Source organism: Tasmannia lanceolata, unplaced genomic scaffold, assembly GCF_043159265.1.
Source record: "Tasmannia lanceolata isolate RefF3 unplaced genomic scaffold, GAP_Taslan_0.1 ptg000002l, whole genome shotgun sequence".
NCBI lineage: Eukaryota > Viridiplantae > Streptophyta > Magnoliopsida > Canellales > Winteraceae > Tasmannia > Tasmannia lanceolata.
Genome location: NW_027518679.1, coordinates 57,571,185 through 57,587,562, shown reverse-complemented (window position 1 = coordinate 57,587,562; position 16,378 = coordinate 57,571,185). Strand labels below are relative to the sequence as shown.

The following is a 16,378-nucleotide window of genomic DNA, read 5'->3' as shown; positions in this document are numbered from 1 at the left end:
GTACTATTTAATATGTAGAAATGGCTTCGTCTTGATTGTGGATTGTTCTAGGACCTTGACCAGCCAAATCTTGTTTAGGCTTGATTTTTGTTTTACCTTAGATGTCCATTCAAGATTGGGCCAAATATCATGCGGGTTTCCTCTTGATGTTTCCCGTTTGCCCACTAAGACTTCAAAACTTCTATTTACCATTGGTTGTAAAAGTGACTCCTTCTGGGTACTCTTAAATATTAAAAGTAACAAGGAATTTGCAAGGGAATTTCACGGCTGACTTTTGCATGAGAGAACATCCACCTCAGATCAATGAGACAAAATCTGCTGAAAAGTGAGCCTGTTCTTATGCAAAAGCTCAGCCACGAAATGCCTTTACGCAAAATTCCCTAACAATATATAGAAACCATGAAAACTTTTTCATTATAAATTGGTTTCTCCAAGTTGTGAGAGTAGGGTAGTGCGGGTGGGCAAAGCAAACTTGAGAAGGGGACAGATGAGGCGAGGGTGAGAAGCGGCTAAAAAAAATCAGGAGCGATACAGTTTTTTTAATGGTGGGAGCAAAACATATTTCTAGCAAACTAAATTTTACTAGTCCTAAGATTTTAGGGTGAGGAACAGTTTACACAATGAACTAATGAGGTCACTTGTTCCCACCACACTGCTAAACCAAACCAAATTGAAGGGTGATTTAGCAGTCTCAAATCCCACCATCTCTCCCTTTTGTTCCTTGAATGCTTGATCAAGTTGGTCAAGTACAAATTAAGATTTATCTAGCAACCAATAGAAAAAAAATTACAGGTTTTAGTTCTTGGAAATATCTCGGTAATTGAAGCTAAGAGGGTAGATGGATTAAAAGTGGTTTTACTGTTTGGGAGATTAGCCCCATATGGCTAGGACTGGATTCTAATAAAACATATTCACTATACATATGAAAGATTGCCCCAACATGGAAATCAAAGATATGATTGATTCTGCCAAAGCTCTACAGCTCTACCTGTTAAGGAAGTTTGAAGTGCCTGCACATTTTGAGCAATATAATCATGGGAAAAGAAACCAATAGTTATATAAAAAAAAAAAAGAAGCATTAAATAACTGATACTTTGCTTAGTTTTACAATATTAAAGTAGCCCATCCTTTTATTTTATATACACCAAAAAACCATGGGATGCTAGAAAGGCACAAAATCTTACGGCCAACCACACGGAATTTCCAATGCTCTTTGAACTAAATAAATTAAATTAAGGAGAAGAAAACCCCAGAGGGGTCATCATATACTGAAAACACGACTGTCGGTTACTTGAGATTACTCTTGCACATCTACACAGGGAGCTCATCTTCGAGGTAACTGTACTCGAATGTGAACTCAGTCTTGATCCTTTGGCACCTGCATATCAGTGATGGGCAAAGTAATGAGAATAACAAAATTTCATTTTAACAACAGAAGTGCATTAGATCATTTTGGACCTAGCGCTGTAGAACATGCATGTGCAATGACAGTGGTTTTTCATGCATGTGTTCCTATTGTTACAGCGTGTTTCAAAATATTTTAGGTGAAACATACTAGTTTTCGTCATGATTTTAAATTTCCCAACAAGACCGAAATGTTTCCATTTCCATCCCCACTGAAACGAAATCTCAATGAATTCCTTCCACGTCATTATTTCAAACCGAAATCTCCGAAATTCGACCGAAACGGTCTGCACCCAATAATATCTCTTAACTCTATGTGGTATTGACAGTGAGTTGGAGTCCTTGGAGGGGAGATTCGTCATTGTACTTTCTTATACTTCATTACATTGCACTTATTTATTGACTTTGTTGTTCCAGACATGTGTGACAACGCATGTCACTAGGTGTTTGATGTGACTAAGCCATTATGAATGGCTTTCTTGCTTACGTGATAGTTTGCATTTCCCAAATTTTCATCTTAAAATTTCGGCATTTGCATGTTTTCATACGTTTCTGTCATTTTACAAGATTTCCAGACGAAAGATTTGGGGAAAACTCAAAAGACCGAAATTGAAATGTTTCCGTTTACATGCCGACCAATACCAAAACCAAAATTTAAAACCTCAATATTCGTTACAGTGTTGACATTCAAGCCAAAATCTTCATTCATGCATCACGCAAATGATGAGTTTAACTCAACCTGTAAATCTAACATAAGGTTTTGATGCACAGTTTACTTCTAGTAAGGCAGATCTCAGATTTCTCAATCCTCCTAATAGTTCATAATTTATAGATTGTAATTTATCTTGAACTGTTGATATAATGATCTGTATGATTGATTACATCTACTACATGCATGATGCTTCATGGTCTATTTTTTTTTCCGAAAGGGATATGCTTCATGATCTATTGTTTTTGAAAATTGACAAATATATTCATACTAGCAAAATTACAATGGGGACCAGTAGACCCACCAGATTTACATAGTATGAATTGCCCAGGAGCATTCTCGTTGGCCCAAAAGACAAACCCATTACCCCTTACATTACCCAATAGCCTCAATTGAATCGAATCCAGCAAAAAGTGCCATATTTGTGGAGCCCATTAAGTTAAGATCATGACCTGCCACGTCACACCGATTTCTCCACCACAATCCAACTGGTAAATTCGATTTTCAAAAATGTTCCTCAAAGGCCAAGAGCTATTGTGTGCCCCTAACCGTACACGATAACCAACCACCCAAAATCATCGTCCGATCACCGGCGACCTACACCTCGAACCACCACCAAATACCGGCGACTCCCCATTAAAAATATATCAAATCCTTCCACCATCCTCTTCAAAACCTACTTCCACTAACCCAAAAATTAGAATCCTCCTCCCCACTAGAATCAAATCATTCAGATCCCATCCGAAAGTATACTCCAAGCCTTAACCCTAAACCGTAACCCTAAAGACTATAATACTCCTCTCCTCCTTCCTCCTTCAACCTTAATCCTAACAACTCTAATACTCCCCTCCTCCTTCCTCCTTCCCCCTTCAACCCTAATCCTAACAACTCTAATACTCCCCTCCTCCTCCTTCAAACCTTATCCCTACATGGCTACTAATGCGTCTCATTGTCGCCGTCCACAACCTCCCTCACCTCCACATCCAACCTCCTCCATTTCCCCTAAATCTGGACACCCTTTTCCTTCGGCCCCTTCCATAGCCTCCGACGACTCTCCCACCCACTCTCTCCATCAACCCTAACCATATCCGGCCTTCTCGAGCCCAGATCCAGCCATTCTGCCCCTCCAGCCACTATCTCTGCAATTCCTGCGAGATCGGCCCATCTCCGGGCAATATCCGGCCACCATATTCTCCCTTGCCCATTGAGAGAGAGAGAGAGAGAGAGAGAGAGAGAGAGAGATGAAGCCACCTCCCTCCCTAGGGATTCCATCGACCTAGAGAGGGAGGGAGGATGAGAGCCGGGCTTTTTTTTCTCCATTCCTTGGATGCTTCATGGTTTATCAGCATACTTGACGGTAGTTTAGTAATATTTGACTTTATTGACATATGACACTGAAATATTGACAAGTGGCAAACTAGCTAATCAGGACTCCTAAATCAATAGAAAATCAAAAATTTCTAACTAATAATGTATAAAACAATTTCATAAAAAAATATTCACTAAAACATTTACCATTAAAAAAAAATCACTAAAACATCATCAGACCACATTATCTAGATTATTTTAAGTTTATTTAGCATTTGCTATTTTTCAGCTTATACTATGTCTAATGATAAGTTTCTACTCAGGAAATGGTTAAAAAATGTTTCAACCAAAACCAAGTTGCAGCACAATATAAATTGGTCACCAGAAAGTGGTTTAAGCAGTCTTGCAATAACGTAACTTTACAATTTTAAAAATCTGGATCGGCTACAATAATTGTCCACTGATGTTGTACTGAGATTTTTTGAGATGTAAGGATACTACATCTTCGATATTTTCGGTAAGCGATAAATGATGGGGGATAGCTATACATAACAAACTATAACAAGCTTATTTCAAGCAAATCATTAGGGGGGTTTAGTCGCGCTAGACTCTTTTGGACTCGGTTAGACTTTAGGAGTGCCGGGTTAGTCTGGCGCGATTTTCCGCTCCCACTCTCAAATACAGTGTTAGTCGGATGGGTAGGGATTTTGTGTAAAGAATCCCCTAAATACCCTAGCGCTTAGTAAAATCGTTATATGGAAAACATCGACGGAATCTCTCTTTTCTCAACCCTAGAAGCCTCTCTCTTCTTCCACCGAGCAAATAACTCTCCTTTCTCAACCCTAGCAGCCTCTCTCTTCTTCCACCGAGCAAATCTCTCCTTCCTCAACCCTAGCAGCCATCTCTCTCAAATCACTCTCCTTCCTCAACCCACCACGAACAGCACCCTCTCGTTTTTGCGCCATTTTTGGGGCTTTTTACAGCAGAAATGCATTTCGATTTTTGGGCCTTTTTCTGTCATCGATCGTTTTGCAAAAAGAATACACAGATGACCCATATGCTATTTGCTGAGGACTTTGGGCTCTTGTTTGTTGAATGGGTTCTCTGTTTTTTGGTATTTTTTCTCTTTTGTTTTGAGTGCTTGTAAATGACGGTTTGACTTGATGTTTTAATAATTTGAAAAAAACATTATCCATGTTGCATTGATGTTTAATAATATGGAAAAATATTATATCAATAGTTCTGCGGGAAGTTGTAGCCTTATCTTTTTTATTGTTTTTGGTTTGGAGATCAGTAGGGGAAGATACCCACTAGCCGTTTGATGAAATGTCTCAGGGTATGTTAACTCTGAAACAATCTTTTGGCATTAGAGTAACCATCAAGGCTTACACTTTGCTCAACCAAGAACACTACATGGCTGTTGCCTTAAGTGGATTCTCTTCAGATACTAATTCAGTCAATACAAGAGACTTTGATTGAATTAAATGCAAGAAGATAGGAAACTGGTCATGCACTGTAATTGTTGGATGGTAGCTAGCATCTGTCTTCAATATTATTGAATATTTTCTCTCAATATTTCTATTTGGTCCCCTAATTGGGGTCCACAAACTCCCAAACTCCCTATGGTATGTTAACTCTGAAACAATCTTTTGGCATTAGAGTAACCATCAAGGCTTACACTTTGCTCAACCAAGAACACTACATGGCTGTTGCCTTAAGTGGATTCTCTTCAGATACTAATTCAGTCAATACAAGAGACTTTGATTGAATTAAATGCAAGAAGATAGGAAACTGGTCATGCACTGTAATTGTTGGATGGTAGCTAGCATCTGTCTTCAATATTATTGAATATTTTCTCTCAATATTTCTATTTGGTCCCCTAATTGGGGTCCACAAACTCCCAAACTCCCTATGGTAGTAGTGACAACTTAGAACGTAAAACTTTTTTTAGAACTTAAGAATCCTCATTTCTTCACGACTAGCGCAAAACTTGAAAGAATGAATGAAATCCCTGTTAAAGGAGTCCTAGGCATTCCCAGAGTGACCAACAATCAGCCGGACTTTCCTAGAATGACCTGGAGTCCCAGGTATTCCCAGAGTGACCAGCAATCACGCACGACTAACCCCCCCTGAGAGACACTATAATACAAATCAACGATATGGGCCACACGGCTCAATATGTTAAATCTCACATGTATATCTCCAGGTATATCGAACATGAATGAATGAAATACTTAAGAACCCATTCACCTCACCCCATTCAACTTGGATTTTAAAGTTATGGAAGAACGTGTTATTTTGACAACTCTGATTTTTTGGCAAAAGAGCTCGTCTGATCCTCTAATTGATGAATTGAACGGAAAAGCGTTACCCTTGGATTTTTGGCAAAAGAGTTCATCTGATCCTCTAATAGATGAATTGAACGTAAAACCATTAGACTTGGATTATTTTATTTTAACAGTTTTTGTGTTTTGGTCTATTTGATAAATAAGTTCTATTTTATGTTTGCAAAGTATCAATTAGATCATAGTTACCAGAAGCTCCCTACGGAGTAGAATGAAAGAGTGAAAATAGAACAAAAACATAGATCTATATATACATGGATCTAGCCTTAGAAAAATGTCGAGGCTACAAACAGTGAAGAAAAGCAAAACAATAAGAAATAATGAAAAGATTGATCAAACAAGCAACAAAACTAAAAGTGGAAAAAGATTAAAAAAAAAAAAAAAGGACCCAAAACCAGAATATCCAATAATCATGGTTGTTGTTAACAAGGAACCACAAATCCTTGAGAAAATGGGAAAAGTGACCATTTATCTCAAAAGAAAAAAACAAATGTGTGATCCATATTTGATCCGTTATCTTGTACTTTGATCTGTGTTTTTTTAAACTAGATTTTGTACATGACCATAAAAATGATAGTAAAACCCTCTTTGAGGAAAAAAGGAAATAAAAAAGTAGAACACAAGTTGCATTTTATGGAACCATGAATATCACGTATTAATAACCCAATACAAACCAGTTTTGCTGAAACAGGACCCGATACAGCCCTAATACAAATGCAACTCTTTATAGAACCCGAAATGGCGAGTCCATACGGAACCAGACCCTCAATTTTCTGATATAAATATGTTTATATGACCATGTTGCTACTTAAATGGGCAGAAGTACAAAACATGGAATAAGTACATAGAATATTTTAACCATTTATCTGACTAACAAACATGAAAATGCAATGCAAAGTGTGCGAGGTATACCATCCATGCTGTAAGTCATCGTTTGCTATGTGGAAATCGAAGTACACATACGTCCCCTGCTCATAATCATCAGTTGTTACTTTTGGCTCCTCGTGCCGTTGAAACCATGTGTTATACTTCCGGTGATATCTCCATGACTGCCTTTTTAGTTCTCTTGCAGCCAAGTACTGTTGGTAGGTATTCTGCAATAATAAAGTCCACATAAGAAGCCCGTAATGTGGAAAATACATTAGAAGATAATGGAAAGAATAGAAATAATGATACCTGTTGATAGTAAAATGCAAAGAACAGTGTGTCAGTACCCAAAGTATCTCCACCTAATCGTTCCCAGAAGGCGGGATTGTCAACAATAGGAGCCTGAACATGAGGATAGCTGGGAGGAGTCACCACAGGGTTCCGCTGCAAATGTCAAAACAAAATTGTAAATCAAAATAACCGTTACTAGTGCTCTGTTCGTTTAAGATTATGACAATCAATTATGAGTGCTAAACCGATTATTGTATTCAAATTTAGACCTAATTTTGAATCCAATAATTGGTTTGGCACACACTATCGGTTGTCATAATCTTAAATGAACAGGACCTAAATAATTGCACAAGAAAAAGGACAAGTCCCATACTGGAATATAGTTCTTTGGACGTTCCGAGTCTTTGGGTTGAGGAAGTTTGTAATACGCAGAGTCGAGCATCTGCAAATTGTATAACTGATCATGCAGTCCTCCTGAATTTCCAGTTGATCCACTGAGGTTATCACCAATAGCACCAAGGTCAGAAACACTTCTTCGACCAATGACACCAAGGCCAACTGAGGATTGGTTCGGTTGTAAAGGTTGTCCAGGCGAAAGATCAGTATCTTTAGGTACTTGACTAGTTTCTGTTAAAGTGGTCGAACCTCCAGCCTGCAGTATAAGTTTCTAACAACTTAAAAAAAATATGGTATCAGTGTCAATCTTTCTAAAAAACATTGCTTGCATAATACAGAGAGAATGAGGGTTTCTAGTTCTTATATGTCGTGTTAGCCACCTTGAACTACTTAGCACAGATCACACTGTAAGTCTGACATTCCTCTGATTTACTTTCAGGGCCTGGCAAAGAGACTGGCCAGGTCAGAGTGTATGACAATATTTTTTTTAATGGTAAAGAGATTTTATTAAAAGAAGATAGACCGAGTAGGTCTAAAAACAAGAGAATGGCGCAACCATGGCTTAGCCCCAATTAAGGGGGAAGGAATTCAAACATTTCAATAGACTCTCTGGATACTCCATCTTTAGCTAACCTATCCGCCTCACCATTAGCGGAACAAAATACATGACCGGACAAGGTTGCATCGCCCACCCAATCGTGGATTTGATTGAAGAAGGCAGCAAATCTCCAAGGTATTGGATGAGTTCCTTTAAGAAAATGGCTACGTCCGAGTGTATGGGTAGTATTAGAAAATCAGAAATCAAATCGAAGTTCAACTTTATAATATGCCATGGGCAGCAAGTGATAGAAAAGTGGCATCTAAAGGGTGTGTTTGGATGAACACCCGAATCACAACTTGGTTGGACTTGGACATACAAATGCGCCCTAGGTTTAAAAGGTAGGCTGCTGGCAGAGGGGATCAGGACAACATTTTCCAACTAGGCGGAATAAGGATGATAATAGGTAATCAACAGGATTCCCAGTATTTTCACAAGGTATTGGGAATATGCAGACAAGATGAGATTCACCTCATGCTAATGAATATGGAATTCCATTACAATGCAATGCAGCAGAAATATTGACCGTGGTCATCACGGTGCACATGAATTCTCGTTATCTTAATCACACATGTTAAAGGTGAATCCAAACAGGTAAGTCATCTATTTGGAGAGTACTGGTTGAAAAACTCAATACAAATTAAAAAGCAACAAAATCTAGGGTTTCAACATACAGGTGTGTCTACTGCATATGGCATTTTCAAATCATCCTCATTCATAATGTTCTTGTTGAGACCAGAATTACTAGCAGTCTCCGCATTCAAATTATCTGATGAATTCTGCTGTTGCTGCTGGTCTTCTATTTTCACATGGCTGATGTCTGCATTCCAGAAAAAAAATACATATAACAAATGATGTAGACTGCCATTCAAAAAAAAAAAAAAACACAAATGCTACACTGTAGACCGTGATTTCAAAAATTGAGTTAATTCAACATAAGTTTCCAATAAAACGGACTCTAGTTAGGCATAAATTGAGCATGCACAAAATCTACTGAAACCATAGGGAAAGTACCGGCATCTTTAGGTCCAGTTGAGATCAGGGCCTGCTGAGCAGATTGTTGATTCATAGCATTATGTTGCGGTAGTGAGGAAGTTACACCAGCAGCAAGACCTGATGGCGACTGAACTCCAAGTCCTAGCCCAACTTGAGGTGATAGAGATGAGCTTTGTGAATTGAACTGCAGTAGACTAGAAATTCCACATCAGGGAAAATGTTTTTTTTTTTTTTTTTTTTTTGCATGCATAAGCTTGCATTTTGTGTTTGGGCTATTTAAAACAACCCCACGCACCCACGCACAAACAAACACACACACAAATTGTTGTTGACTCACGCAAGTCAACCCCTTTTTTACTTGAAAGATGCATTTAAACCAATTGCTTTGACCAAATTCACTTTAAATCTAATAAATCCATTGGTCATACCTAGTTATCCAACTTATCCTGCCAAACACATAACATCAAACCATACTTGCAAGTCAGTAGTCATCAGTTGAAGTAACCTTGTTCTTATTAAATCCATTTACATGGCAACAATAGCACTGCATACTAGAGTGGTAGTGCTTCATCCAACAAAACCGATTTCGGTTACAATCCAAATAGTTCTTTCTAACCAGATTAATGGTTTCAATTGTCAGACTAAACTGACATGAAATGATCGACATGTTTCGATTTTCATCCCCATCGAAAAAAATCCTTTGATTGACATCTATAGATTTCGGTAATGTTTTGGTCATGTTGAGTAAACCTCTACCACTTTAGTATGCAAATTACAAAACTCCAGTCGACACATCAAAATTTCAACCAAAGTGGATAGACATGTTAGCTTCTAATTTTATTATATGCGAGTTCTTACGCGATCTACCAATTGAAACAGCAACTTTTTCTATTTTATTTTCTTAAAAAAAATTAAATAAGAAAAAACTATATTTTTGAAAAAAGCTTATCATATATGTATGTTAGCTTCTATTGTCCTTCAAAAAAATATGCATGATAGCTTCTAATTTTTTAAATGTGAATTATTCTTCCCCGATCTACTGATTAACAATTTTAGAATGTATTTTTTTTTTAAATTAATTACTTTATATATTAAAAATCTTTTAAATGTTCATCATTATATTATAGTCCTTTGATATATTGTACTTTCTTTATGAAATTATGTATAAATTGGCTTTTTCCCATGTGTGGTGTTTATTTGAAGCAAATGTATATCCGGTTATATGTATTTTCAGTTTTAAATGGACCATGCCAGTCCAGACATTCGCTGACATGTCAGTGGGTGCTCGATCTTGTTATATAATTACAGATGGTTGTCTTGCTCATGTGATGGTTTCCCAATATGTATTTGTACTTATTCTAGCAATTCTTGAAGTTTTATCTTAAATTTCCATCAACATCAACTCTGTGTCATTGTTGAAATTCTGGTAGAATGTGCTGCAATTAAGCTTTCTCATAAGATAATTTAGAGGGGATCGGATCGAAGTTATTCATTTTAAGGTTCTAAGCAATACATGCCCTCATTTATGAGCTTCGGAAAAATAATTTGCCCTTGAATCGTGAATCTGAAGCTGATACCTAATCAGCCTATTAAACTGCAGTTCTTTTCCTGCAGAGTTTGTTAAGATCTACAGCTATGATAGAAACAAAATTCCATCAATTTATATCCATTCTTTAGCATCTTGTGAAAATATGAAACTTCTACTAATGGCTTATAAGTATAATATTGAATGGTCCGCATTTTGACAGCAGAAGTTCCTTGATCAAATGGTTAGGATCCTCCAGTTAGAGCCATTTTTCGTTCTAAGGGCAATCAAAGATGAAGCATTGAAGCATTGAATGGTCTACATTTTGACCTCAAACGTCTCTTGATCAAATGGTTAGGATCCTGCAATCAGAGTCATTTCTTCGTTCCATGGGCAATCAAAGATGAGGGACACTTTAGTGAAAAGTCTAGATGAATGAGAAGACAGTCCATGTGTCTAATATGAATTTGTTATGAATGAGAAGACAGTCCATGTGTCTAATATGAATTTGTTGCATCGTAATATTTCTGTTCAGAGTTGCACTGAACACTCCTCTGCTGTGAATATCACTATAAGAAGCTTATAGGAAACCACTCCTACATTAATCTCAACATTAGAAGTCATTGTCCACAGGGCATGTTTCAAGAATGGTTTGAAATTTCGGTACCTTGATTCGGTGTCAGTCCAATTTGTCCGGAATTCCGAAATTTCAAAAATTTCAGCCAATTTTTTTCCTGAGATTCCGATTTTTTAGCCAAAATTAATGAAATTTCGGCCGAAAAAATCGGAAATTTCCAAAATTTTCACGGAATTTTGGCCGAAATTTCGCTTTCGGCCTGGCTGAGGCCGAGCCGAAATTTCAATCCTTGGTTTCAAGATGGCACAACTTTTAGGTACAAACTCTGCAGCCAAGCGGGAAAAATGACCTGCTGTAGTAGTGAGTTCTGCTGTTGTATAGGAAATTGCTTGTGATTTCCACCAGGGAGATGAGACACACCAAGAAGTGTGCTATGCCCTTGTTGCTGCACTTGTTGGAGCCGGTGCAGAAATTTCTCCCTATGATCAGGTTCAATCTCAGTTCTCCCACGAAACTGACCCTGGAGAAAAAATTAAACAGATTAATCTTTTCCCAATTCTAATGACATAAACCATATTTCCCAAGGAAGGCTGACATGATTTTTTTTAATATTGCAAGCCTGACATGATATAGCACTAATTATAAATCTAATTCAACAATCAAATATCTAGTAAAATTGTCATTAAAAGCAGGTCACTACAGGGCTTTACATATGTAATTCATTAGTTTAGATATGATAACATAATTAATCAGGAAATGTATGCACTCAGAAAAGAGAATCATTCAATGGTCAAGAACACAAGATTCAGTCAATTTAAGATAACTGAACATTAAACAACAGCAAAAGATGGGAGACATTTAATCTTGAAACAAGAGTTGAAAACAACAAAATCTCAAATCAAAGCAATCATCTATTATCATATTTCCGTATAATTTGATGCCATAGCTGATAGAGAATCGAGAATATATCAATTCAGCTTAAGAGATTTTATTTAGACATGCTTTAATATCAAGCTGATATCATTTCATTCTGATGATAAAAAAAAGGATGGTACCTAGGAGATGGTAAGAAAGTTACCATTTCATTCTGATTCTGAAATGTACTTGCATTGGGAGGTCTCCATTGTACCCCAGTAACCACTGAAGGGGAGAAAACTCTTCCACCCATTACAGCACCCTCACCAACATTATTAGAATCAATTGAAACTGTTCCATCACTAGTTTTTGAAACCTGCGGCAAGAGCATCCTATTACTAAGTGGTGAAACCAGTGGTTGCACAAGACCACTACCTCCAATTCTCTCATCAGCCCCTAAAATGTTTCTCTTTGCCATGTCAGGAACCGCAGGCCCTGCACCAAGGGCTCCACTGCTAGGAACTCCACTTCCAGAATTCAAACTCAAAGGAACGCTAGACACTTGGCTGGATAGACCTCCAACCACAGATCCTCTGCCAATACCCCTCCCTAGTCCAATTTCAACCAAAACTGGAGATGATCTATGGCCAGGAAAATTTGAATTATCATCCTCCTTCACTGAGCTTGCCAGATTTATAGGGGATGATGGGACATCAACAGCGGAGTTCTCCATTACACCTCGAACATATCCGGGACCAGAAAGGATTGCTGGAGAAGTTGAACTGCCAACCAAGCCATGTGCAGATATGTTGCCAGGAACAGTGGCCGTATTAGCCCCTGTTGGTGTCCCAGAACCAATGCCAGGTGGAGCTGATGGAACTAAAGAGCTCATTACACCGTTTTTCGATGGCGGGGTTCTTGGAGCAATGTCAGAATTATTGTCCAGAGAAGCTTCCTCTTCAGTTGGGTCTTGAATGTCAGTACCCTGTTGAGCAGTAGGAGCTAAAGCAACCTGCAAATATCAACGAATAGAAATGTCAATAATTATCAGCAATCAAAGGCAAGTAAACGATTTTGATTGCAAGCAAAAATACCACAGCAAACTAGCAGCAGAAACAGCTACTCCACTTGTTGAAGGTGTTTTTTGTTTTTTTTTGGAATGGTTACTTGATGAAGTTGCAATAGAAAATTTCACGCTTTTTTAAGCTATAGAAGTATTCACGCTTAAAATGGCACCAGCAGTAGAAACAGAGCCAACCCCCTACCATAACTATAATGTAACTTGACGAAATTGGTAACAGATTTATGTGCCAATGGATAACTCAAAGCCAACATTTCTTTTTCTCTGACCAATAACATCAAAGCCATCACCACTGAATCGTAAAGAACAAAAAACTATAAGTTACCAGACATACCATGAAAACACGATAACTAAAAGGACTACTAGAGTGAATGACTGCAAAACTTGGATTATCAAAGCCAATTGCAAAAATGATGCTGAAAATTGGGATGGTGGCTGGAATGCCCAACGAAAGGCATATAACATACCGATTCAACAGAAAAAGTGAATTACTGGTATTAGCAACAAACAAAGACGTAAAAGTTATCCAAGAACATAAGCTTTTTTCGGGACTGAGAAATTTCCATTCAATCTACCTAAATATGCCTCAATGCTTCATTGTTCAATCAAAAGTGAATTCAACACAATTCATAGGAAGAATTTTCTATTATAACTGAACCGCATAAGTAACAAATATGCAACAAATTTTGAACTTCCCTAGGTATAGCACCAAAGGGAATGAATTTTGGATGCACTCTTGCATGCTCAGACTCTGTCACAGAATCACTTGGAAACAAATAATCGCAATTCAGTTTAACAAATAATCACTTAGATTCCATCATACATGTATAACATCGACTCGTGCCGGGAACTCGAGAACCATGAATGTGGCATTTTAGATTTTAATGATTCCCTGAAGCAAGAGAGAAAAGGTTACATGGAGCCTTAAACTTGACCGACCTATACATTCTAACACTTGCAACAATAGACAAATTGCAAAACAAGACTTTGAGGCATTAAGAAAACAGCGGAATGGTGGTGTCTTGGAAAAACCAGCGACAAAGGGGACTGGTTCTGTTCACTCTGCGATTATTACAATTTCAAATGGAGGGGTAGGTGTCGATGGTGTCACCAGAAGAAGAAGGCATCACCAATCGCAGTTTATCGTCCAGTGGATGAGATTCCGACTGGAAAAAGTAAGCATGACCAGTGGTGGGGGCATGGGGACTGGTTTTGTGTGTCTGTAACTACTCTAACTTTCAGGAGTAGGCCAATTAATTGTCTTTTCTTAGATGTAATGTTAAAAGCTCTAGAGTTTTGGCGTGTGGAGGCTATATCAATGTGCTGTCCCTTAAAGAGAATGATTATAAGATGACAGAGTACATGCTAGGGTCCTTTTATCGATACATACGTAAAATCAGGATTTTTGTCTTTTATCTTGAGGACGGTTTATCGATAATCAGGTGGGCACCCTCTGTTTATCGATACATACATAAGCAGATGGTGCCCACCTGGAATTTTTGTCTTTTATGGGGATGGTCTTTTATGGGGACGGTTATTGGTTATAGTGCCTGGGGCCTAAAAGTCCTTGGCGGTTACCTTTCAGTCTTTCATCCTTGGAATCACTTCTCAGACTGTCAAGAGTATGGATCAGAACCAACCTTCCCCCTCTTCCCCCTCTTCCGTTGTAGGACCAAGTAGGAAAAGGAAGCGGTCCTCATATCGGGAGGAATTCCTTCTTCGTTTCAGGGGATTAAGCTATAATGAAGAAAAGGCTTCAAAATCCTCTCCAACACCCAGAAAGGATATTGGTGCATTCTTGAAAAAGGAATGGACTAATTTTAAGAGGGAGGTCTTCTTTCAGTTAAGCTATACGATGTGAAAGAAACCCATAAGCCTTTGCACAAACACCCCCTCTTTGTCAAATTCATGATGGATGAAAAACAAGAAAGGCGATTGAATTGGGAAGCAAAGAAAGAGGATGGACTTCGAAGGCTGGAGGATTGGATGTCAAGCGCAGAGGCTTCGGAAAAATCCAACTTAAATGAGGGAAGACCAAGCTTTCGATGAGGAATTGGTCCTTGGTGAACTCATCTCCTGGAAGATTTGGAGAAATGCTCAGGGTAAGGAAGATTGTCTCTATGTCCCCGTTGATCTCATAGATATAGCAGGAGCCTTTTGGGTGTGTTTGCCTCTGTGCTGTTTTTTTTTTTTTTGAAATGGTAATATATTGAAAAGGAAGCCGAGGTGGTCCACCAGATACAAAGAGAGAAAACAGAAATAACAACAAACCACAATAGAAAATACAGCACACTTCTCACGGGGGAAGGAAGTCGAACCACTCCAGCCCCTCTTTGAGAACGCCAGATCTAGCAAGGGAATCCGCCTCCCGATTTGCTTCACGTCTAGCATGCTTACAAACCATAGATGACTCTGAAATGAGATCAGAAATTTCCTCAAAGTAACTCAAAAATCCCCACGGGGGAGTCACTCTCCACGTTAACCAACTAATTACATTTGAAGAATCTCCTTCCACAATTACACTATCATAAGAATCATTACTTAGTCGCTAAATCCCCTGATACGCAGCCCTTACTTCCGCTTCAAATGAATCAGTCCTTCCAATTTGACCTGCAAAAGCCCACGATACCCCCCCTCTGGAGTCCCTACCAAGTCCTCAAATTCCAGCTGGACCCGGATTACCCAGGCAAGACCCATCAAAATTTAATTTAAGAAAACTCTTCTCTCTCCTCATACCTTCAGAGCACACAATGCGCCACCCCTCCCAAAGATCAAATGATGATACGAATGTGAACAGAGGGATGCTCTTCACCTAATAAATAACTAAAGCTATGATTTTATTATATAACCAATACGATGACTTTGCTACTCCTTCGAAAACTCTCGAGTTTATTTCCTTCCAAATGACCCACCACATGACTATTAAACATAACCTCCAAAGCACCTTACCTTTCTTCTTCCAGGGCACAAAATCCCAACTCGAAAATACATCTGCTATAGACCTTGGAAAAACCCAACAAATGCCAAACCTGTCCAGAATGAAACCCCAAATCTCCCTTGTTACCTTGCAATGAATAAAAAGGTGGTCAATTGGAAGGTGGTCAATAAAAATCCCAAATGCCTCTGTGCTGTTAACTTCTGGTTTTTGTTTCTATTGACGCTAACTTGAGAAATGTGCTTTGGCTTTAAAAAGAGAGGAATGCCGCAATTTATTTGGAATCATAGAAGGGTATGAATCGTACAGTGAAGAAATTCTATTTTGTTGAAAAGATATTCTGGTTAGTTTTACCTTTTCTGGTTCCGGGTATGCCCGGTCCAGTCTTATTGATATGTTGTAATGCAGGGCGGGACTCCTGGTCCCCAATGCCTTTCGAATATCAATGAAATTGTCATCTTTCAAAAAAAAAAAAAAACAAGACTTTCAAA

At 38.3% G+C, this 16,378-nt stretch overlaps 1 protein-coding gene across 2 annotated transcripts in view; it reads right to left on the bottom strand.

Annotated features, from left to right (window-relative positions):
* Positions 1-1,060: 1,060 nt before the first annotated feature.
* LOC143880867 (uncharacterized) overlaps positions 1,061-16,378 on the bottom strand; it is a 29,334-nt gene continuing 14,016 nt past the window's right edge. For both annotated transcript variants that reach the window (XM_077383844.1, XM_077383850.1), the window contains exons 8-15: positions 12,095-12,883; positions 11,366-11,536; positions 8,933-9,098; positions 8,593-8,738; positions 7,298-7,576; positions 6,943-7,077; positions 6,679-6,860; positions 1,061-1,378 (exon numbers count right to left, since the gene is read on the bottom strand). In XM_077383844.1, the coding sequence (XP_077239959.1) occupies positions 1,312-1,378; positions 6,679-6,860; positions 6,943-7,077; positions 7,298-7,576; positions 8,593-8,738; positions 8,933-9,098; positions 11,366-11,536; positions 12,095-12,883 (1,935 nt within the window). In that variant the 3' untranslated portion in view covers positions 1,061-1,311. The remainder of the gene's footprint in view (positions 1,379-6,678; positions 6,861-6,942; positions 7,078-7,297; positions 7,577-8,592; positions 8,739-8,932; positions 9,099-11,365; positions 11,537-12,094; positions 12,884-16,378) is intronic.